The following is a 23,575-nucleotide window of genomic DNA, read 5'->3' on the forward strand; positions in this document are numbered from 1 at the left end:
CCAGTGGGTTTGGTGATGTGTATGAAGTGAGGGCCAGCCAACGAGAGTGTACAGGTCACAGTGGTGGGTAGTATATGGGAATTTGGTGAGAAAACAGATGGCACTGTGATAGACTGCATCCAATTTGTTGAGTAGAGTGTTGGAGGGTATTTTATAAATTACATAGCCGAAATCGAGGATCGGTAGGATGGTCAGTTTTACGAGGGTATGTTTGGCAGCAATAGGAAGATGATTCTAGATTTAATTTTGGATTGGAGATGCTTAATGTGAATCTGGAAGGAGAGTTCACAGCCTAACCAGACACCTAGGTATTTGTAGTTGTCCACATATTCTAAGTCAGAACAGTCCAGAGTAGTGATGCTGGACGGGCGGGCAGGTGCGGAAAGTGATTGGTTGAAGAGCATGCATTTAGTTTAACTTGCATTTAAGAGCAGTTGGAGGCCACAGAAGGAGAGTTGTATGGCATTGAAGCTCGTCTGGAGGTTAGTTAACACAGTGTCCAAAGAAGGGCCGGAAGTAAACAGAATGGTGTCATCTGCATAGAGGTGGATCAGAGAATCACCAGCAGCAAGAGCGACATCATTGACATGTACAGAGAAGAGAGTCGGCCCGAGAATTGAACCCTGTGGCACCCCCATAGAGACTGCCAGAGGTCCGGACAACAGGCCCTCCGATTTAACACACTGAACTCTATCAGAGAAGTAGTTGGTGAACCAGGCGAGGCAATCATTTGAGAAACCAAGGCTGTTGAGTCTGCCAATAAGAATGTGGTGATTGACCCCTCCTGTCTCAGCCTCCAGTATTTATGCTGCAGTAGTTTATGTGTCGGGGGGCTAGGGTCAGTTTGTTATATCTGGAGTACCACCCCACATAGCCTGGTTCCTCTCTAGGTTTCTTCCTAGGTTTTGGCCTTTCTAGGGAGTTTTTCCTAGCCACCGTGCTTCTACACCTGCATTGCTTGCTGTTTGGGGTTTTAGGCTGGGTTTCTGTACAGCACTTTGAGATATCAGCTGATGTACGAAGGGCTATATAAATACATTTGATTTGATTGACAGAGTCGAAAGCCTTGGCCAAGCCGATGAATACGGCTGAACAGTAATGTCTCTTATCGATGGCGGTTATGATATCGTTTTGGACCTCGAAATGGTCAGTAATCTGTTTGTTGAGTTGGCTTTCGAAGACCTTAGAAAGGCAGGGTGAGAAAGATATAGGTCTGTAGCAGTTTGGGTCTAGAGTGTCTCCCCCTTTGAATAGGGGGATGACCACTGCAGATTTCCAATCTTTGGGAATCTCAGACGACACGAAAGAGAGGTTGAACAGGCTGGTAATAGGGGTTGCAACAATTTCGACAGATCATTTTAGAAAGAGAGAGTCCAGATTGTCTAGCCCAGCTGATTTTTAGGGGTCCAGATTTTGCAGCTCTTTCAGAACATCAGCTGTCTGGATTTGGGTGAAGGAGTAATGGGGGAGGCTTGAGCGAGTTGCTGTGGGGAGTGCAGGGCTGTTAACCGGGGTAGGGGTATTCTGGTTGAAATCATGGCCAGCCGTAGAAAAGTGCTTATTGATATTCTCAATTATAGTGGATTTATCGGTGGTGACAGTGTTTCCTAGCCTCAGTGCAGTGGGCAGCTGGGAGGAGGTGCTCTTATTCTCCATGGACATTACAGTGTCCCAGAACTTTTTTGAGTTTGTGCTACAGGATGCAAATAGATGGTTTTTGTGACTGCACTTGAAGAAACTTTCAAAGTTCTTGAAATTTTCCGGATTGACTGATCTTCATGTCTTTAAGTAATGATGGACTGTCGTTTCTCTTAGCTTATTTAAGATGTTCTTGCCATAATATGCATGTGATCTTTTACCAAATAGGGCTTTCTTCTGTTACCTTGTCACAACACAACTGATTGTCTCAAAATGAATTAAGAAGGAAATAAATTCCACAAATTCACTTTTAACAAGGCACACCTGTTAATTTAAATGCATTCCAGGTGACTACCTCATGAAGCTGGTGGAGAGAATGCCAAGAGTGTGCAAAGTTGTCAGGGCAAACTGTCTGTGATTTATTTAGAATTCAAGGCACACTTAACCAGCATGGCTACAACACCATTCTGTAGCAATACGCCAACCAATCTTGTTTGTGCTTAATGGGACTATCTTTTATTTTTCAACAGGACAATGACCCAACACACCCAACACACCTGCAGGCTGTGTAAGGACTATTTGACCAAGAAGCAGAGTGATGGAGTGCTGTATCAGATGACCTGGCCTCCACAATCCCCCAACCTCAACCCAATTGAGATGGTTTGGGATGAGTTGGACCGCAGAGTGAAGGAAAAGCAGCCAACAAGTGCTCAGCATATGTGGGAACTCCTTCAATACTGTTGGGAAAGCATTCCAGGTGAAGCTGGTTGAGAGAATGCCAAGAGTGTGTAAGCTGTCATCAAGCCAAATGGTGGCTATTTGTAGAATCTCAAATATAAAATATATTGTGATTTATTTAACACTTTTTTGGTTACTACATGATTCCATAGTTTTGATGTCTTCTAGTATTCTACAATGTAGAAAATAGTAAAACATAAAGAAAAACCCTGGAATGAGCCAGTGTCCAAACTGTTGACTGGTACTGTATGTTTAAAAAAAAAAATTAACAGGACAAATATAATGGGACACGTGCCCTTGTGCCCCCTATGATCATGATGGCTCTGTATGTCTGCTTGTTTGTATTTGTTTGTTTGTGTGTGTTGTCGTGGTAATTTCCTGTATTACTAAATGAGGAGAGTTTACAAACCACACACAAGTCAGAGTTATACTTAAACTTCATATTTTAATAATATGAGCTTAACCATAGCCCTGTGACTCTCAGATCAATTCAGTGTCTATGAATTAATTCTGAAGGTGTCAACATAATGGCAACTGAGATCTTTTATAGCAAAGATTCACCCCTCTCAACTTACATGACAAACCACAGATCTCAGGAACTCTTCACAAAGGGCCTTTTACTTAAAAAATGAGTATCCCATAGCCAGATAGCATTAGCTATAAATTATTGTTCAGTTTGGTCTCTAAAACATGATTCTAATCTCATTCCTGGTACTTGGTCCTTCTGTAGCTCAGTTGGTAGAGCATGGCGCTTGTAACGCCAGGGTAGTGGGTTCGATCCCCGGGACCACCCATACGTAGAATGTATGCACACATGACTGTAAGTCGCTTTGGATAAAAGCGTCTGCTAAATGGCATATATTATTATTATTATTATTACTTCATAATGCCAAAACATCTGGAATGCTTTTTAGGCTTTATTGGCCAAAGACATTGTAAATCTCCTCAGTCAGTGCTGTCTCATAGAGGCCCATCCTCAGTGGAACACTGAACACACAATAGTCTACATATTCTATTCTGTTGAATAAAACAACCATTCTAATGCAATACAAAGATTATAAAATAATCTTACAAGCACTATAACATAATCTTGCAATTTTCCACGATATCTCCCCATCACATGGTATAACAGATACATTCACATATGAAGAAAAAGTTCAATTCTGACTTCTCCCTTTCTGATATTCTGCACATTACCAGACATGTAAAAGACAAGCCTGACCTCACCCCTCTCTGGGCCCCAAGGGACTTTTCCCTAGAGAAGAAAGGAAAATACAACTGCCGACAGTATAGTCCAAAAAAGTCCTTAGGACAAGTATCTCACATAAGCATATTATGAAAGTAAATAAAACATTTAATTTAATGTTTAATGTTACCTAACTAATTCTGATTCAGCCATGACAGTGTGTGTGTGTGTGTGTGTGTGTGTGTGTGTGTGTGTGTGTGTGTGTGTGTGTGTGTGTGTGTGTGTGTGTGTGTGTGTGTGTGTGTGTGTGTGTGTGTGTGTGTGTGTGTGTGTGTGTGTGTGTGTGTGTGTGTGTGTGTGTGTGTGTGTGTGTGTGTGTGTGTTATATCTAGTGGGTGTAAGTGTGAGTGTATAGGATCAAGTGTGTGTATTGTGGTTTTTCTCAGATCTTTGGGTTGGCTTGTGAACCCTTTCCAAATGTCGCTCAGGTCAGCCGTTCCTCTGAGCCCAATCCACCCCGATAAAAGATGTTGATTGAAATAAGATCCACCCTGAGCCAATCAAAGAGGAATTCACACTTTTCTCCGTTATTCTATAGGCTTGATTAGCAAATAACTCTCCCTTACACGTCCAACCACTGTGACCTTCACAATACATCAGTCACATTGGAAGGATGAATACGCACAGAAATTAAGACATAATAAGAACACATTTCCCCGGTCACTTTTCAGTTGGATTTTCTGAAAGGCATTGGTAAGATTATTGGCCTGTTCCCATTACTTACCACAGAGGTTTCTTCCTAATAAAGTCTAACAAGATTGACTGTGCCTCAAGAGTTTTTCACACTACTGACTCAAACCAAGCCAAGCATTACTGAGCATTTCACAAAGGCCAATGTGAAATAAAAATATCAGAGCCGGGCCTCCCAGGTGGCGCAATGGTCTAGGGCAATATCAGAGCCAGTACAGTTTGGTTCAGGAGAGGTAGTGTGAAAAGGGAGAGGTAGTGTGAAATCCACTCACCGTGATGGTGTGTTTGTAGCTCCGAGACACCTCGATCTCATAGCCGTAGACCTCCAAGATGAACCCTCTCACCCAGATGGCCTGCCCCGTGTCCCTCTCCTCGTTCCGGGCTGACAGCTTGAAGTGAGGGAAGGTGTCGCTGCTGCTCGTCTCAGGCTGGGTGGCGGGGCTCTGATCTCCATCATCCTCCCCCACCACCCCGCCGTTGCATGCCGTCGTAGCCAGCCTCAAGGTACAGCTGCTCTGTAGCTCGAAGGGCACACCACCGAACGGAAGGAAGTGGCTGTAACCGGCGGCAACACATAGCGCCTCGGTGCGCGGATGACAGAAATAGAGGCCCTCAAGGCCCTCCTGGCAGTACTCGCCCTCCCCACATGGTGCCAGAGTGCAGTAGACGCTGTTGTCCGAGCCGTTGCAGTAGCAGCGCTCTTTGCACTCCCAGTCGGTCCAGAAGGTTTGGTTGGTGGTCAGCTGCCGGCTGCCAAGGTCGAGGCAGCCGCAGTCACTGCGTGCCACGCACTGGCCATCGCGTAGCGCAAAGCCCTCCTCGCACTGGCAACCCTCCTGGCAGGGCAGTGGGCACGGCTCGTCGGGCTCGTCAAGGCCGGCGCAGGTCAGCTGGCACGCACTAGTGCACTCATCGAAGTGACTGTTCTCTGGACAGGGCAAGGCTGCAGTGGGGGAGAGAGAAAGAAAGAAAGAGAAAAAAGTAGAGAGAAAGACAGATGTCGAACAGAGACAGAAACAAGAGAAACAAAAATAATTAGCAGATGCGTGGTTCATAAAGGAAAAATACATGGTTAGTCAATTACTCAACAACATTCCAAGGTGGTGGTGGTGAGGGGACTAACTCACGGCAATTGGTAGCACTCCTCCAGGCGGCAAGGCCCACCTGGGCGTCCTGACAGGCTGAGGCATACGCTTGCAGCGAAGAGCAGAGCGCCGAGCGGTTTCCCTCCCGCACGCACATGTTGTACAGGCAGTTCCGGAAGAAAGGCGAGGGGTTGACGGCACCGTGGCACGCCAGGAAGGAGCTGTTCCCCGGGTCGTTGATGTTGCCGCACATCCATGGGCTCTGGTAGAGCCGCAGGTCTGTGCACATGCGGTACAGGTCGTCGCAATCGCCGTTACATGTCAGGTCGTCGGCGATGGCCCGCCATCCTTCGGTAAAGAGTTCGGGGGATTCGGCCAGACGGCCGTTGGGTAGACGGAGGTCGTCGCTGGCATTTCCGTTGAAGAGGCCACACAAGCCACAGGTGGCGTTGTAAAAGAGGGTAGAGAGGGAGATGTTGAGGAAGCCCTGGCGGGTGTAGCGGACTAGGACCAATCCGCTGGACTCCACCACGGTGGCGTTGCCCGGGGCGCGGTAGATCATCAGGGTCTCCAGAGGGTGGATATAAGGTAGTAGTACCGGCTCACCGTTCAGCTGGGAATTAGATACATCATAACATTGTGTCACAGACTGGTAAGAGCAGGGTAAATTAATTTGAATTCAATCACTTTTTGACAGCATCCCTTTTGATTTAAACAAGATTTTCCATACATGTTTGCCCATGGAAGAAGTGGTCAGGAAGTTACTTTTTGGACCTGAATGCAAAAACCAGGAGATAAAGGTGCTCAAAGTTGAACCATTTTGCATATCCCACCATATCTTGAGACAACCATGTCTTTATCACTGGGAAAGATAAATGGTTGGGTTTGATATCATTTAAAACTATTTTATTATAATTTCTTTCAAATATATATATATATATATATATATATATATATATACACACACACACACAGCATTATTGTACGTTAAACGTCAATTATCAAACATTTAGTCAATTCTGATTGTTTTCATATTCACGTATGTTGTAGTTTCGACCCTACTTTACATCATCTGTGGGGTTTTTTTTGTGCCTGCCATTGGTTGATACAACATGCTCTTGAATACAGGGTGGGTGTCATTTTGATCATAGAAATGTAATTCATAGATTGGACCTATCCCTTCAGACAACTGCAATTTAGCTAGTACACCATTGAAATTGAATTTACATTTTTACTTCGAATTACTACAACAAAGATGGCCACCGAATCACCCACCGTTGAATGCCAACTTAAATGGTCATGTCTATTCTATTATCTATATTTCTATGATTTCAATAGGTTTCCTATGGAAGATTGACAGTATTATTTGAAACAAAAGATATTCCCATCCAAGTCAACATTCTCTGATGTGTGGACCTCCAACCATCTTTGTGGTACCATTTGAAAGTTGAAATGTAAATGCTTTTAACATTTTTGTAAATGACACCCATCCTGAGCATGACACCTATATTCAAGAGCGTGTTGAGAGCAACCGATGGCGAGCACAACACAAGGTGATGATGTAAAATTAAGTGTAAGCTACAACATATGAGAATATGAAAACTCTATTTCATGCGTTTTTAGATAATTGATGTTTAAGGTTAAAAAAAAATACAAAAAAACATGTCCAAGAAAAATGATCAAATAATTTGACCACCCTGTTTGTAAGCTTTTAAATCAATCTCAACCATTTATCTTTTCCAGTGATGACGACATGACATGGTGGGGTATAAGAAATTGGTCAACTTTGAGCACCTTTATCTCCAATATGTCCCTTTCTGAGCACTTGTACCATTGGCAAATATTTATGGAAGGTTTCATTCAAATCGAGAGGGGTGTTGTCAAAAAGCGATTTAATTGAAATAGATTTACCCGGCAGCAACATTCAATTACTGTAATGTAGTGTTGGGATATACATATTCCAGCTAAATTACTTTGAGCATGAGAATGGTATCTCATGATGACATTAGACTTTCAGGGCGAGTTTCCCAGACTCATAATTAGCCTATCCCTGGTGTAATATTATGTCAAATGGAGTTTCTCCACTGGAAGTGATTCTTAGTCCAGAAGTAAAGGTCTGGAAAACCGACCGGCAACGAGGCCCACAATACTGATGCTTTCTGAATACATTTTCAACAGAATCTTTACAGATCTCTTTATCTGTCTGGAGACTCATATGTTTTCTCTCAATCATAAGACTGAGGTAGTACCAAAATAGCCTGGTCCCATACTGTATGTTTTGCATGACAATGAACAAACACAGAGACAAGTTGGCTAAAGCACAAACAGACTGGAGCACCAGGCTATAATACTGACCTTCACGGTGTCAAAGTCCGATCCACCCATCTGGGCCTCCAGGTTGGCCACCCTGACCACCACGGGCCTCATCCAGGCCGGACCCTTGTTCACCAACCGCCGGCCCATCTTCACCTCCACAGCCGACACGTTGGCCGGCGTCGGCCCGCACGACCTCAGCAGGTAGTAGGAGCTGTCGTCCGGAAAGAACATGGAGGCCCCGTCGAAGGAGGCCGTCACAACGTTCTGGCCCAGAGAACACACTCCCTCCCTGCGGGGGTAACAACCCAACAGGCCGACCTCCGCCACACACACCTCGCCTTCTCTACACGAGTCGTTGAAGCAGGAGACTTCGCCGTTGGGCCCACAGACACAACGCAGGGTACACTCTCTGGCCTCACCAGTGGGGGCCGCCCAAAAAGTGTCGTTGAGGGGGTAGTAAAGGCCGTCACGCTCGCAGCCGCAGTTCTGCCGCCGGACACAGCGGCTGCCACTCAGCACGTAGCCCGGGTCGCACTGGCAGCCCTCGGTGCAGGGGTGGGCACAGTACAGGTGAGCGGTGAGGTCTGAGCAAGAGGCCGGGCAGGCACTGGTGCACACCTGGTAGTGGCTGGACTCAGGGCATGTCAGGGCTGGCAGTAAATCAAAGGAGAAAGAGGATGTTATATTACAAATGATATTCATGAAACATTGTTATGCTGTAATGTGTTAAATTATTACTACTGTAAGTTGTATTGTATTATGATATTGTGGGGGCAAAGAAAGAATGAGAGATAAAGACAGCTGTTGGAGTAAGCAATATTAACCACATCTAACAGAAACATCAAATTACATCTTTATTTTAGGGATAAGTAGCTATGAGTCCCTTTCATGTCCAAACAAAACCTTTCCTACCCCGACATATGTGGGAGATACATGTGGGACAGAAGAGCACCTACCACAGAAGGTGCGTGATCTCCAGGGTCGTATGGTGACCCCCAGGGCTTGGCAGGCTAAGGCATAGGCCTGGATGGCCTGACAGAGGGTGGTAATGTTGTCCCTGTTGCTACACATGTCGTAGACACAACTATAGACGAAGGCCGTGGGGTCCACCACTGCCCTGCAGTCCCTGAAAGGCCCGTCTGTCTTGTTGATGAGTCCACAGTAGTCCGGGCGGAAGTAGAATGCCTCGGTCAACGGGTCACAGATACTGCAGTTCTGAGCGCAGCCATCCGTGCAGCGCCAGTCAGCATCCTCTGCCCGCCAGCTGCCACCTAGCTCCACCACGCTCTCGGCCAGCGAGCCGTCGGGCAGCACAGGGTCGTCAGCAGGGTCATCGTTATAGTTACCACACAGGCCGCATGTGTTGTTGAAGTAAGAGCTAGGCAGGGAGATAGAGGCATAGTGCTGCCCGTCGTAAGACACCAGGAGGCCAAAGTCGGTCTCCAGGGCGACAGCAACACCTGACTGGTACACCCTGACCGCACCCAGCTGGAGTTGGACAGGCAGTGTCTTTACCAGCCCATCCACCTGGAAAAGAAAGAGCTAGGAGATTCAGGGCGGATTATGGAGTTTAGTACCACGTAAACACCATATTCGATAACCAATAGAGAGGTACACAGAATCTGCTGGTCTTACCTGTCAAACTACCTGATCAGACCACTTTTATGTACCTAGCCTCACCTGTACAGTGCCCTGGCTGCCCTTAGGCAGGGTGACACGGTGGCCGTACACCTCCACAGTGACGTCCCTCAACCAGGATACGGAGGCCACGCCGCGGTTCTCGTTCTTTGCCTCCACGCTGAAGAAGGGCAGGCCGGCCACCTCCCAGCATGGCCGCGCAAGCAAATAGGAGCAGGTGCCCTGGAAGTGGTAGAGGAAGCCGTCAAAGGTATGGTAGTGTGGGTCACCGAAAACCACGCAGGTGCTGGTGCGCGTGGGCTGGCAGTAGAAGGCACCCTCCTGCTGCTCGCATGTTTCCAGCTGGCCGCATGGCGCCTCCTGGCAGAGCACCTCATTGTCCAAGTCTAGGCAGCGGCACCGCTGGGAGCACTGATCAGACAGCCAGAAGATCTCGCCGCGGCGATAGAACCGCCCTAGGAGAAGATATGGACATTCCTAATGACTATGGGGTCTTCCCGAACCTAGATATTTGTCCAGTGTGTCAAGTCTTTGTTATGTTCCACTTCATACTCACCATTGTAACTGCAGCCATTGGCTGGGTCTATCAGGGCAGTGTCTATACGGAAGACCCAGCGGCCAGGCAGGTTAACATTGGTCGTCTGCTCGATTTCAACCACGTCATTGGAGCGGGACCCAGGCAGGTTGAGGAAGTGACCAATGTCTCCTCCATTAAAACCTGACTGGAAATGGGAGAGATGGGGAAAGGCAAGTGAGGAGGTTATCACTTACTTAGAGGTGGGAGGCATCAAGATTGATCTGCTGTATTTCAGCTATATCTGGGGGGTTGGTCTTCTGTGTTTTAGAGGTCATAGGTGGGACTTCATGATTGGTCTGATATGGTTTTAGGGGAGGTATATGGGACATCATGGTTGGTTGGTTGGGTGTGTTTTAGGGGTAGTACCTGGGGAAATGTGATTGGTTTGATGTGGTTTTAGGGGAGGTATATGGGACATCATGGTTGGTTGGTTGGTTGGGTGTGTTTTAGGGGTAGTACATGGGGAAATGTGATTGGTTTGATGTGGTTTTAGGGGAGGTATATGGGACATCATGGTTGGTTGGTTGGTTGGGTGTGTTTTAGGGGTAGTACATGGGGAAATGTGATTAGTTTGATATGGTTTTAGGGGAGGTATATGGGACATCATGGTTGGTTGGTTGGTTGGTTGGTTGGTTGGTTGGTTGGTTGGTTGGTTGGTTGGTTGGTTGGTTGGTTGGGTGTGTTTTAGGGGTAGTACATGGGGAAATGTGATTGGTCTGATATGGTTTTAGGGGAGGTATATGGGACATCATCGTTGGTTGGTTGGGTGTGTTTTAGGGGTAGTACATGGGGAAATGTGATTGGTTTGATATGGTTTTAGGGGAGGTATATGGGACATCATGGTTGGTTGGTTGGGTGTGTTTTAGGGGTAGTACATGGGGAAATGTGATTGGTTTGATGTGTGCCGTTGGTGGTATATGTAGGTTATCATGATTGGACTACCTGTGCTGTGGTTCCTCCTAAACCAGTCAGAGGGTCTCCCCCACTTGCAGTGCCTGTGCTCCAGTTGATCTCTCCATAGTTGAACATGGAAAAGCATGACAGACCATCTGATATCAATACTGCCTGAAACGTGTTAACCTATAGAGAGGTGAGAATATGCAGACATAGTAAGTTCAATATGAGCCCAAAGAGAGAGAAAAGAAAAACCCTGAGTGAGACGAAATAAACAAAGATTCACCACCTGGCAGAACGGACCTTTTAACCTAAACAATTAACCATCCATTAGACTAAACAAATACTTACCTAGAGGTTCAATGAGATTTATATTTGAGTCAACATTTACCTTCAGTTCTGGCTAAGGATCACAGACAAACATGATTTTTTAAATTTCTTCTGGGATAAATGGTAATGTCAGTGGCCATCGTCAACTAAGGCCACATACTGTAGAACCCCAATTCAGGTACCATCTCTTTTCCTGTGCGTGTGCCTTGAGGTGTTTTGAGTGTGGAGCATAACAATCCCTGTGATTAGTGATTGTGGTTATTTTACCGGGGTGGTCTGACTGCCTCCGTAGAAGGTGACCTGGTGCCAGGTTGTGATGAAGATCCAGGTGGCTGTGAAGGTGGGCATGTTCTTGAAGTACTTGCGGATGTCTTGTGAGGCCCGCTCCAGTAACTCTGGGTCTGCGCTCTCGCGGTAGTACACGTCTCCGCGGATGCCGTTGTGCACGTCTGCCCATAGTGGGGCGATGAAGGATCTGCTGTCACTCAGGGGGAAGGCCTCGGGGGTGAACTGGCTCACCTGCACGTTGAAGGAGATCACACCGTTGTTGTTGACCTGCAGAGATTGAGAGGGAGGCACGGTCCTGATTGATGTGTTGATGACCAGATTGGTGATAAAAAGAACAATTAATCGTTAGGTGAATGATATGGTGGATTAACATTTCTCTGAGATATTTGCCATTATTGAAGGAAAGAAGGGTATATTAGGAGCTTACATAGATTGAGCGATAGGGGTTATTAAAGAAAATGAATGGCATGAGTATAATTATTTCAGTGGAACTTCCATCATCCATCTTGGGTGTCTCCAGATCTCGGTGGACGGGCCCATAGGGGTACATGATCTCTTGAGAAAGAGCTGAAGGAAGAAGGAGGGAGACAATTGTAACAGATCTAACAAAGAAGGGAGAACAACTGGTCAAATGTTTAGATAGACTACTCATGTCATCTGAGACATTATGGAGAATTCAGTCAAGATAAGATCAATGTTGTGCTTGTTAAACCAGAAAGAAAGGGAAAATAACTTATGCCTTCTAAACATACAGAACTTCTACTCTTTCATAACGGTCTATAAGACAGAGGTCATTGAGTAATTTGCTCTGATACCTCTATATAAGATACAAAAAACATGTTAATCAGAATGGGATCCAGGTCACTCACCTTCTCTTTGAGTAAAGAAGCTAAAGAGCTGGAACAGAATGACTGGAGTGCCTGGCCTGAGCATCCTAGATGGAGGAAAGAGAAAGAGGGGATTGAAGTAAGTCCACCGGGGACAACGAGAGTGAGAATAGTTCATTCAGGACAAAGCATTTAACGAGAGTTATTCAGGAAGGGCTTGTTGATTGTTTTCCGGATTCTTCCATAGCCATAGACCCCCAAAACCTCATGAACAACAGCGCCAGCAACTATAACCCTATGTCTTCTAGGAGGCTGATACCAAAGAAGGGTAAAATGACTCACAGAGACAACTTCTCATAAGCAGGAGCATTTAACAAGAGCACTGGGGAGCAAGGGAGTACCGGCCAGCCGGTCGACGACGACGACACGTAACTTCTTTAAAATCAGTCTCCCATGTCTCCCTTGGGAGTACCCCCTTCTCCCCGCCGCGGTGGCCCATTAAAGGAGCCCTGAAAAGGCCCCATTATGCATTCAGGAACAATGTGTCAGGATCACATTCGCCTTGCGGTCCCGTGTGAGTGGACCACGGTGGGGTTGTGCCCTCTCAAAGCCATGGACCCTGCGGCCCAACCCAAGACTCTCCGCTCCAGAGTCTCCTTGATGGGAGCTGGGCCTGGGAGCTCATTACGTCTGTTTGGGAGCCATGTCTTGTTGGCTAAAGAGAGGGGAGCATAAACAGTGGAGCACTAATAGCTTTAATTGAGCAGGCTTGAATTGCTAGGGTTCTTACTGTGGCCCTCTGGGGTTGCGTCGGTGCCTGGCTTGGCCGGCTTCCCACTGCCAAACCAGAATGTACAGCCAAGTCCATCCAAGGGAAAATTCCTGATCTAATTCAATTCAACATTTGATTGAATGGTAGCTGAATGTTGATTGAATGGTTGTCGTCAATAGAATGTAGAAATATCATTTAACGTTGTGTCCTCTGATTTGTGCCTGTAAGACGCTTGGAGAAAGTCCCAAAGGGGTTCAATGGTTACGGTATTACTTCACATTACTGATTTGAAAAACCAAAACTCAAGGTACTTTTTTGCATAGGTGTTTTTTAAATTGCCTTTGAAAGTGATCACAGAGAATAGCATGTTTTATTCATAATGGACAATGTTAATTGATATCCATGCCCATTGTTCTACAATCTAAATTAAGCGTTTGTAGATGTAGTTTTCATCCTACTGGAGAGTTGATCTATTTACAGCTATTTGTTTGGCTATCCATCCAGGATTTTAACCAAGCCCTGGTTTAGCTTTGTCACTACTAACAATGTGCTATTGTGAGAATGATTATTGAGAGATCTCTTAATAAATGAATATATTTCACTGTTGCTATCGAAGTCATTCCTTTTTTGATATATTGTATTTTAGTTTTATGATGTCACACTTGCACAGACCCAAGTTCCCATCGTATCCACACTCAGTGTTGTTTCTAATACTTGTAAGACTCTACCCCATATGACAAATTGTGTTTTATTTCTGTCTAAAATAATGAAGCAGTATATTCTTCCATTCTCTTAACGTTGGAGTATCATTTGACTCCCAGTATTTAAGTAATAGCATCTTCAGTTTGTCACAAAAATAATATTGTCCAACCCACTGGGTATCTCACCGCACCCCCATTTGCCATGTCTTGGAATATGCAGATGGGTGGATTAAAAGTCAATTTACATGGTCAAACTTCTGACATCCAACTTTCTAACTCTACCTTTAACTTTTGGACTTGATAGCTCTCGCAGAAGTTATGAATTATTGAGTTAGTGTTAGTTTTACACTTAAGACATGACTCTGACATTGTTGTTTCTAATTAAAGCATTTGTATCTTTAAAAATAATAAACTGGTTTGGTGTGTACTCATTTTGTGAGGGCTGTGAGGTGTTTACCAGGTTTATTTGGCATAAAATAGTATGCTTTTTTTAGTTTAACCTGAAGCTGTTGGCTCTCTTCAAAAGTAAAATATCATATACAGTGGGGCAAAAAAGTATTTAGTCAGCCACCAATTGTGCAAGTTCTCCCACTTAAAAAGATGGGAGAGGCCTGTAATTTTCATCTAAGGTACACTTCAACTATGACAGACAAAAGGACAAAAGAAAATCCAGAAAAATCAAATTGTATGATTTTTAATGAATTTATTTGCAAATTATGGTGGAAAATAAGTATTTGGTCACTTACAAACAAGCAAGATTTCTAGCTCTCACTGACCTGTAACTTCTTCTTTAAGAGGCTCCTCTGTCCTCCACTCGTTACCTGTATTAATGGCACCTGTTTGAACTTGTTACCAGTATAAAAGACACCTGTCCACAACCTCAAACCTTCACACTCCAAACTCCACTATGGCCAAGACCAAAGAGCTGTCAAAGGACACCAGAAACAAAATTGTAGACCTGCACCAGGCTGGGAAGACTGGATCTGCAATAGGTAAGCAGCTTGGTTTGAAGAAATCAAGTGTGGGAGCAATTATTAGGAAATGGAAGACATACAAGACCACTGATAATCTCCCTCGATCTGGGGCTCCACGCAAGATCTTACCCCGTGGGGTCAAAATGATCACAAGAACGGTGAGCAAAAATCCCAGAACCACACGGGGGGACCTAGTGAATGACCTGCAGAGAGCTGGGACCAAAGTAACAAAGCCTACCATCAGTAACACACTACGCCGCCAGGGACTCAAATCCTGCAGTGCCAGACGTGTCCCCCTGCTTAAGCCAGTACATGTCCAGGCCTGTCTGAAATTGGCTAGAGAGCATTTGGATGATCCAGAAGAAGATTGGGAGAATGTCATATGGTCAAATGAAACCAAAATATAACTTCTTGGGAAAAACTCAACTCGTTGTGTTTGGAGGACAAAGAATGCTGAGTTGCATCCAAAGAACACCATACCTACTGTGAAACATGGGGGTGGAAACATCATGCTTTGGGACTGTTTTTCTGCAAAGGGACCAGGACGACTGATCCGTGTAAAGGAAAGAATGAATGGGGCCATGTATCGTGAGATTTTGAGTGAAAACCTCCTTCCATCAGCAAAGGCATTGAAGATGAAACGTGGCTGGGTCTTTCAGCATGACAATGATCCCAAACACACCGCCCGGGCAACGAAGGAGTGGCTTCGTAAGAAGCATTTCAAGGTCCTGGAGTGGCCTAGCCAGTCTCCAGATCTCATCCCCATAGAAAATCTTTGGAGGGAGTTGAAAGTTTGTGTTGCCCAGCATCAGCCCCAAAACATCACTGCTCTAGAGGAGATCTGCATGGAGGAATGGGCCAAAATACCAGCAACAGTGTGTGAAAACCTTGTGAAGACTTACAGAAAACGTTTGACCTCTGTCATTGCCAACAAAGGGTATATAACAAAGTATTGAGATAAACTTTAGTTATTTACCAAATACTTATTTTCCACGATAATTTGCAAATATATTCATAAAAATCCTACAATGTGATTTTCTGGATTTTTTTTCTTCTCATTTTGTCTGTCATAGTTGAAGTGTACCTATGATGAAAATTACAGGCCTCTCTCATTTTTTTAAGTGGGAGAACTTGCACAATTGGTGACTGACTAAATACTTTTTTGCCCCACTGTACCTGTTTAAGTTCAGAATTGGTATTATCTTCTTTACCATGTAAAGATTTTTTATATTTTTTTCTAAAATGGAAATGAATACAAATAAATAACTAACTCAGATTTAACTTTAGCAGAGTATGAGATTATCATTCCCCTAAAGGACATCTTAAAAGCATCCCAAATTATGTAGGGGGTCAGCTTTTCTCTGTCCTCTAGGTCTACATCTGTAATACAAAATTAATTTTTGTTTTAATTTACACATTTAATACCTTTTGGGTCTTGAAGATGCAATCTGTTCATTCTCCATATTCTGTCACTAAGTGTATTTTCTGTGGGTACGATACAGGCGAATGATCCAATATCACTATACAGTGCATTCAGAAAGTATTCCAACCCCTTGACCTTTTACACATTTTGTTAAATTACAGCCTTATTCTAAAATGTATTAAATTGTTTTCCCCCCTCATCAATCTGCACACAATACCCCATAATGACAAAGCAAAAACAGGTTTTTAGAAATGTTTGCATATTGCCTCGATCTTGACTAGTCTCCCAGTCCGGACCAAAAGGCTCCTTAACAGCTTCTACCCCCAAGCCATAAGACTGCTGAACAATTTAATCAAATGGCCACCAGACTATTTACATTGACCCCCCCCCATTTGTTTTATACACTGCTGTGCTGCTACTCGCTGTTTATTATCTATGCAGTCACTCAACATCTATCTCAACATGTACAAATGACCTTGAATAACCTGTACCACTGGACATTGAATCGGTACCGGCACCCCCTGCATATAGCCTCGTTGTTGTTATTTTGTACGGTCTACACCTGTTGTATTAGGTGTATGTGACAAATAAAGTTTGATTTGATTTGAGTCCGTGCCACTGAAAAACATTCCCACCACAGCATGATGCTACCACCACCATGCTTCACAATAAGGATGGTGCCAGGTTTCCTCCAGATGTGACGCTTGGCATTCAGGCCAAAGAGTTCAATCTTGGTTTCATCAGACCGGAGAATCTTGTTTCTTAGTCAGGGTCATTAGGTGCCTTTTGGTAAACTCCAAGCGGGCTGTCACATGCCTTTTACTGAGGAGTGGCTTCCGTCTGGCCACTACCATAAAGGCCTGATTGGCGGAGTGCTGCAGAGATGGTTTTCTAGAGGGTTCTCCCATCTCCACAGAGGAATTCTAGAGCTCTGTCAGAGTGACCATTGGTTTCTTGGTCACATCCCTGACCAATGCCCTTCTCCCCCGATTGCGCAGTTTGGCCAGGTGGCCAGCTCTAGGAAGAGTCTTGGTGGTTCCAAACTTCTTCTATTTATGAATGATGGAGGCCACTGTGTTCTTGGGGACCTTCAATGCTGAAGACCTTTTGTGGTACCCTTCCCCAGATCTGTGCATCTCCTCGACACAAACTTGTCTCGGAGCTCTACAAACAATTCCTTCGACCTCATGGCTTGGTTGTTGCTCTGACATGCACTCTCATCTGTGAGACCTTGTATAGACAGGTGTGTGCCTTTCCAAATCATGTGCAATCAATTGAATTTACACAGGTGGACTCCAATCAAATTGTAGAAACATCTCAAGGATGATCAACAGAAACAGAATGAACGTGAGCTCACTTTCAAGTCTCATATCAAAGGGTCTGAATTCTTACGTAAACAAGGTATTTCTGTTCATTTTTTATACATTAGCAAAAATTCTAAAAGCCTGTTTTTGCTTTGTCATTATGGGGTACTGTGTGTAGATTACTGAGAGGGAAAAAATGTGGAAAAAGTCAAGGGGTCTGAAAATTTTCCGAACGCACCGTATCATATATTTTCAAACCCAGTATATTATTGAGTGCATTTTTGTAAATCAAAATGTAGTCAATTCTTGAATAACTTTCCTTACTTTGAGACAAAATAAAGTATTTTGTAGTTGGGAATAATAATCTGCAGAGTTCCTGTAAAATATTTGAAGAGATGAAAATGTTCAGCCTCTTTGGAGGTTCCTTGAATTTCACTTGTTTTATTGCCATTTCTGTCTAAATGGCTGATCACCTGCTAAAATAATAGTTCCAGTCTAGTGTTGATCTAATATAGCTTGAATTATATCTCAAAACACCAGGTTTGCACTACATACAATGAAATCAATGTGTATATTTCCTCATGTAAGGTACAATTCAACTGAGAAAATGTCCTTCTTGGTCCGTATGCTGGGATATACAGTAATGGAAAAGGGTGTATTCGTATTTATGAGGATGCCTACCCCTCTTCTGTTACTACAGTAGGTGGCAGCATAGGCCTCTCCAACAAGATTCTCTTTCAATATTACATTTATCATTTTTTGAGGTGTAGCTCTTGCATAAAAAACAAATTACATAAAGCAATACTTACAGTTGAAGTCGGAAGTTTACATAAACCTTAGCCAAATACATTTCAACTCAGATTTTCACAATTCCTGACATTTAATTAGAGTAAAAATTATCTGTCGTAGGTCAGTTAGGATTACCACTTTATTTTAAGAATGTGAAATGCCAGAATAATAGTAGAGAGAGTGATTTATTTCAGCTTTTATTTATTTCATCACATTCCCAGTGGGTCAGAAGTTTACATACACTCAATTAGTATTTGGTAGCATTGCCTTTAAATTCTTTAACTTGGGTCAAACATTTTGGGTAGCCTTCCACAAGCTTTGCACAATAAGTTGGGTGAATTTTGGCCCGTTCCTCCTGACAGAGCTGGTGTAACTGAGTCAGGTTTGTAGGCCTCCATGCTTGCACACGTTTTTTCAGTTGTGCTGACAAATTTTCTATAGGATTGAGGTCAGGGCTTTGTGATGGCCACTCCAATACCTTGACTTTGTTGTCCTTATGCCATTTTGCCACAACGTTGGAAGTATGCTTGGGGTCATTGTCCATTTGGAAGACCCATTTGTGACCAAGCTTTCACTTCCTGACTGATGTCTTGAGATGTTGCTTCAATATATTCACATAATTTTCCTTCCTCATGAACCCATATATTTTGTGAAGTGCACCAGTCACTCTTGCAGCAAAGCACACCCACAACATGATGCTGTCACCTACGTGCGTCACGGTTGGGATGGTGTTCTTCAGCTTGCAAGCCTCCCCATTTTTCCTCCTAACATAACAATGGTAATTATGGCCAAACAGTTCTATTTTTGTTTCATCAGACCAGAGGACATTTCTCCAAAAAGTACGATATTTGTCCCCATGTGCAGTTGCAAACCGTAGTCTGGCATTTTTATGGCGGTTTTGGAGCAGCGATATAGGACTCATTTTACTGTGGATATAAATAATTTTGTACCTGTTTACTCCAGCATCTTTGCAAGGTCCTTTGCTGTTGTTCTGGGATTGATTCGCACTTTTCGCACCAAAGTACGTTCATCTCAAGGAGACAGAACGCGTCTCCTTCCTGAGCGGTATGACGGCTGCGTGGTCCCATGGTGTTTATACTTGCGTACTATTGTTTGTACAGATGAACGTGGTACCTTCAGGTGTTTGGAAATTGCTCCCAAGGATGAACCAGACTTGTGGAGGTCTACAATTGTTTTTCTGAGGTCTTGGCTGATTTCTTTTCATTTTACAATGATGTCAAGCAAAAAAGGCACTGAGTTTGAAGGTTGGCCTTGAAATACATCCACAGGTACACATCCAATTGACTCAAATGATGTCAGTTAGCCCATCAGAAGCTTCTAAAGCCATGACATACTTTTCTGGAATGTTCCAATCTGTTTAAAGGCAGTCATCTTAGTGTATGTGAACTTCTGACCCAAGGGAACTGTGATACAGTGAATTATAAGTGAAATAATCTGTCTGTAAACAATTGTTGGAAAAATTACCTATGTCAAAGTAGCTGAAAAAGCATGCACAAAGGAGATGTCCTAAACGACTTGCATGCAGGTCGCTGGTCTGTGGAGATCTTCACAACTGCTATAATAATATGCGCAGAATCTCAAACAGCTTGGATCACTTGCATTGTGTACTTTTAATGCAATCTCAACTGCAATTCAGGTCATTTGGTTGTGCTATGAGATGAAGCACAGTGATCAAATGTATTCCCATTTTAACTCTGTTGTGCTATTAAATGGTTGAAAGCCCAGTGATAACACAATGGGATTTCAAAAAACTTCTGACAGTCTTTTTGAGTGGGTAAATAAAGGCTGAAATCTCATTGAACAGCGTCTCAACCAAATATTACCCAAATGTCCATGTTGAAATGGTGTGCCCAGTTATCCTCATTGTGATCTCTGGGGAATGTGATGTGAATGAAGTATGTCTCTCCCAAATCTCCACTGTCATCTCTTTAATGCGTGTACAGTATTCAGCCTGATGGTAAATTGTGTTCAGGTGTGCCAAGGTTAGTGGACCCTGGTGAGAGGGGATCATCGTTCAGTCATCGCCCTGTCGTCATGCTTTGTCAACACAGAGATTACCACAACTGCTTTTTCACTCCTTCAGTTCCCCCCACGCTATCTGACAGACATTTACTCCATAATGTTTCAACAGTACAATGGCGATAAAGCCCGGGAATGCACTCAGGGACTGCACTTTCAAAAGAAAGAGCTCTTCTAAAGGTGTAAACACAACCCCTCTGAGCTCACACTCCAGTGCCCTAAACTTCTGAATGTATCAGGAGTTTACTCTAGCTACAACTAATAGAACACAAACAATTGTGGGAGTATCCAATTCATGAAATAATACAGCTAGCAGAACATTCAAATATAGCATAATTATTGCCATGTATCTGAAGACACAAGTAGATTTAGGGACTGATGGCTAATGTTACTGAAATGCTAAAACGACAGACTGATTAACTTCTCAACGCACATCTTCATTAGCACATACTTGTCAAGTCAAACTATATTGCCAGATGCTCAGCAGTAGCAATGTTATAACACTGAACATATCATCTTAATACAGTATTAACTAATGAAAGAAAGGCATTACATTATTCCAAGACCAAATGCCAAGGATAGCTCCGTCATCTTCCCTGTGAGACATCACCATACACATGCTCATAAAGCAATATGACGCCCTCTATACTCTCATGTCCATATTTCCTAAGAGCTGAAATGGGTGACGCTATAAAATGTCCTGATACCTTAAATGCTGTATACACCATGTCTATCAGTAACAGGGATTATCTTCAAAAAGCTATGAGATGCCAAGGATAAACAAGTATAAAACACACACCTATCCAGGAGTCAGATTCAGGTGCACCTTAACTGTCCACTTGTTGGTGAGGAACCTGCTGGAGTGAAAGAGAGATAGAGGAAGAGGTAGATAGATTGACCACTCACCTGCTTTCAGAAGATGGACATTTAGCTCCTCACCACTCTCACCAGGCTGCCTCCAGTACACAGCTGTGTTCCATCCAGCTGGGAACATCCACAGAGTTTAAAAGAAGTGAGGAGAGGACTGGAGAAAGACTGAGGGGTGGTGGTGGTTGTTGTGGTGATGGTGGTGGGAGGGGAGGGGGGGGGTGGACATCCAAACAGAGGAGCACTTCTCGTCCACTTCCAGCAGGATTAACGGTACTGTAATAATGGGAGTCCCAGAAATCAGCCGAATCCTCGCCTAGGGCATCCAATGGATTTCAAAAGGAGCAGGGAGAAAGAGAATACTTGAATGAGAGGAGCAGAGAAAGTGTAAGCCCCTGCCGAAGCTCTGGAAGGAACTTTACTAAAAGAGGCAGGTGCAAACTTTACCGGGGATAGTGTTCAACTTAATCAGAAATCAGTGTTTGGGGAAAGGGGAAAGTGGGGAGGGGGACTTTGAGAGTGCAGAAAGAGGGAGAGAGAGTGTGTAGAAAGTGAGGGAGAGAGCAAATAAGAGATCCTGGAAATGAGGGAGGAAATACTACACAAGCAAAGGCAAAATATTGAAACTAGACCTTATTTCCCTCCAAGCATGGAAGGCAAAACTGTTTAAACAAATAGGAATTTGTCAGCCCCTTGGATTGGGCCCTGATCCCCCCCCCATCAGCCCTGTCGACAGGGTCTGTCTATGTATGGCTAAAGCTTTCTACCGGAGTGACTCAGACCCAGCCAAAGCAGCCCAGTCTCACTCTGGGTTATTTTATGGACACAAAGAGAGAGAAAAACACACATACTAAAACCTTGCTTTTTCAAGACCTTGGGTAGTTTGAGTTACAGAATTAACATGAGTCACTTAGGACACAATGTGTGCTTCTCTTTAATTAGGGACGGCCTCATTTACAGGGACACACAGCGCACCTCATTTCCATAGATCCTGGAGAGATTAGGCATAAGGGAAATCGTAGGTGGATCCGTGCTGATAGGGTCTGGGAAGGAGAGGGGAGTCACTTGGGTCTTTGTTGTAAGGGGGACAGTGGAGGTAACTGGAGAGGTGGGAGCAGGATGTGTGAAAGGCTGCAGGACTGAGGGTCGACCCGGGGCTCCCATTGACCAGTGTAGGGGCTCTCTGTGGAGGATTCTTTTACACCTCCCATGCCTTGTTGTGTAAAAAGCACATACTCTTAACCAACTTGTGAAAGAGAGCGACACACAAAAGGGGACAAAAAACAACATGATCCCAGTGGGCCTGCCGGGACCGGGATCCTCCTGTGCTAACGGTCAGTGTTTTGGGAAATGTCGAGGACAAGGAGAAGTGGGAGAAATTGAGATGGGGATGATAGGCCGGATTTTCACTTGAGCCCTCTCTCTCTCGCATGGACTCACTCACACTCTCATCTGCCCAAACAAAATTCTTTAGACAACAAGGACATGATAGTGAGAGGATAATGGTCACTCCCTCTCCATTTAGCTCACTGGGAATGGGGACAGTGTTGTATAATCAAATTGGTTGTTACATACTGAGCTCGGCTGAGGTGACACTGCATATTTGCCCCATGTAAGGTGTGCACACATCTATGCCGAAATGGAGGACAGGATGACATAGATATTTCCAGGAACATAGTCTTCCTAAAGAGGTTGAACTATGACTAAATGGTCTGATTGTCGTTTCAATTGTAAAAAAGTTGAGAAAATAAAAGTCAAGGTTGAAACGGACTGATCCATTTACCTCAATAAGTAAAAAAGCATTACATCAACCGTTTATGTGGGACCACAGTGACAGGTGAGAACAGAGTCGGGCATATCAAACATCAGAAGTTCTGGAGAGCCCATCAAGCTTGACCAACCCTCCCAAAAAAATAATCCTGGAATGGATTCTGGGTGAGCTCAGCACAACAGTCACCCAATCCCCAGAGGGGGCCACTCCATATCAACACTCTAACCTCCCCCTATGCCCAGCAGTTGGCCTTGCCCTCCTCTCCTCTTCTTTCCTCCACAATGTAGAACCTCCTTGTGGTAACCCAAATCCACCTTCCCAAAAGACTCCTTCTCCTGGGCACACAATGGGCTCCGTTCAGCCCAACCTGCCCTTGGTCCAGCTCCATAATGCAATGGGGGAGATCAGGATACCGCCTGCCCGGCCAGGTCTTAGATACGGGACAAGGGCGTGAAGAGGTAACGCAACAACTCACCCCCCACCACCTCCCAACCTCTGTGTGACCCTGCATTAGCGGGGCAGCCTCGTTTTCACAGCCTGGTAACCCTATCACCAGCCTGTTTGTCTCCAGAAGCCTAGACTTCCCTCTGTGGAGGAACTGGAACTGGTGGGCCTGGTGCTCCAGTCAGAGAAGGCCCAGGCCAAGGAGACCTCAGCTCAAACCCCT

The 23,575-nt window shown here is 44.4% G+C and overlaps 1 protein-coding gene across 2 annotated transcripts in view; it reads right to left on the reverse strand.

Moving 5' to 3' along the window:
* The window catches only part of tecta (tectorin alpha), a 45,784-nt gene extending 24,344 nt beyond the window's left edge, over positions 1-21,440 (reverse strand). For both annotated transcript variants that reach the window (XR_006834782.1, XM_046326817.1), the window contains exons 1-11: positions 21,177-21,440; positions 12,310-12,374; positions 11,868-12,007; positions 11,420-11,707; positions 10,871-11,008; positions 9,908-10,073; positions 9,394-9,806; positions 8,670-9,240; positions 7,753-8,363; positions 5,440-6,010; positions 4,585-5,255 (exon numbers count right to left, since the gene is read on the reverse strand). Coding sequence is in view for 1 of the 2 variants with exons in the window: in XM_046326817.1 (XP_046182773.1) it covers positions 4,585-5,255; positions 5,440-6,010; positions 7,753-8,363; positions 8,670-9,240; positions 9,394-9,806; positions 9,908-10,073; positions 10,871-11,008; positions 11,420-11,707; positions 11,868-12,007; positions 12,310-12,373 (3,633 nt within the window). In the remaining variant the exon portion in view is untranslated. The remainder of the gene's footprint in view (positions 1-4,584; positions 5,256-5,439; positions 6,011-7,752; positions 8,364-8,669; positions 9,241-9,393; positions 9,807-9,907; positions 10,074-10,870; positions 11,009-11,419; positions 11,708-11,867; positions 12,008-12,309; positions 12,375-21,176) is intronic.
* Between the last annotated feature and the right edge of the window lie 2,135 nt (positions 21,441-23,575).

This window comes from Oncorhynchus gorbuscha, linkage group LG02 (genome assembly GCF_021184085.1).
Source record: "Oncorhynchus gorbuscha isolate QuinsamMale2020 ecotype Even-year linkage group LG02, OgorEven_v1.0, whole genome shotgun sequence".
Lineage (NCBI taxonomy): Eukaryota > Metazoa > Chordata > Actinopteri > Salmoniformes > Salmonidae > Oncorhynchus > Oncorhynchus gorbuscha.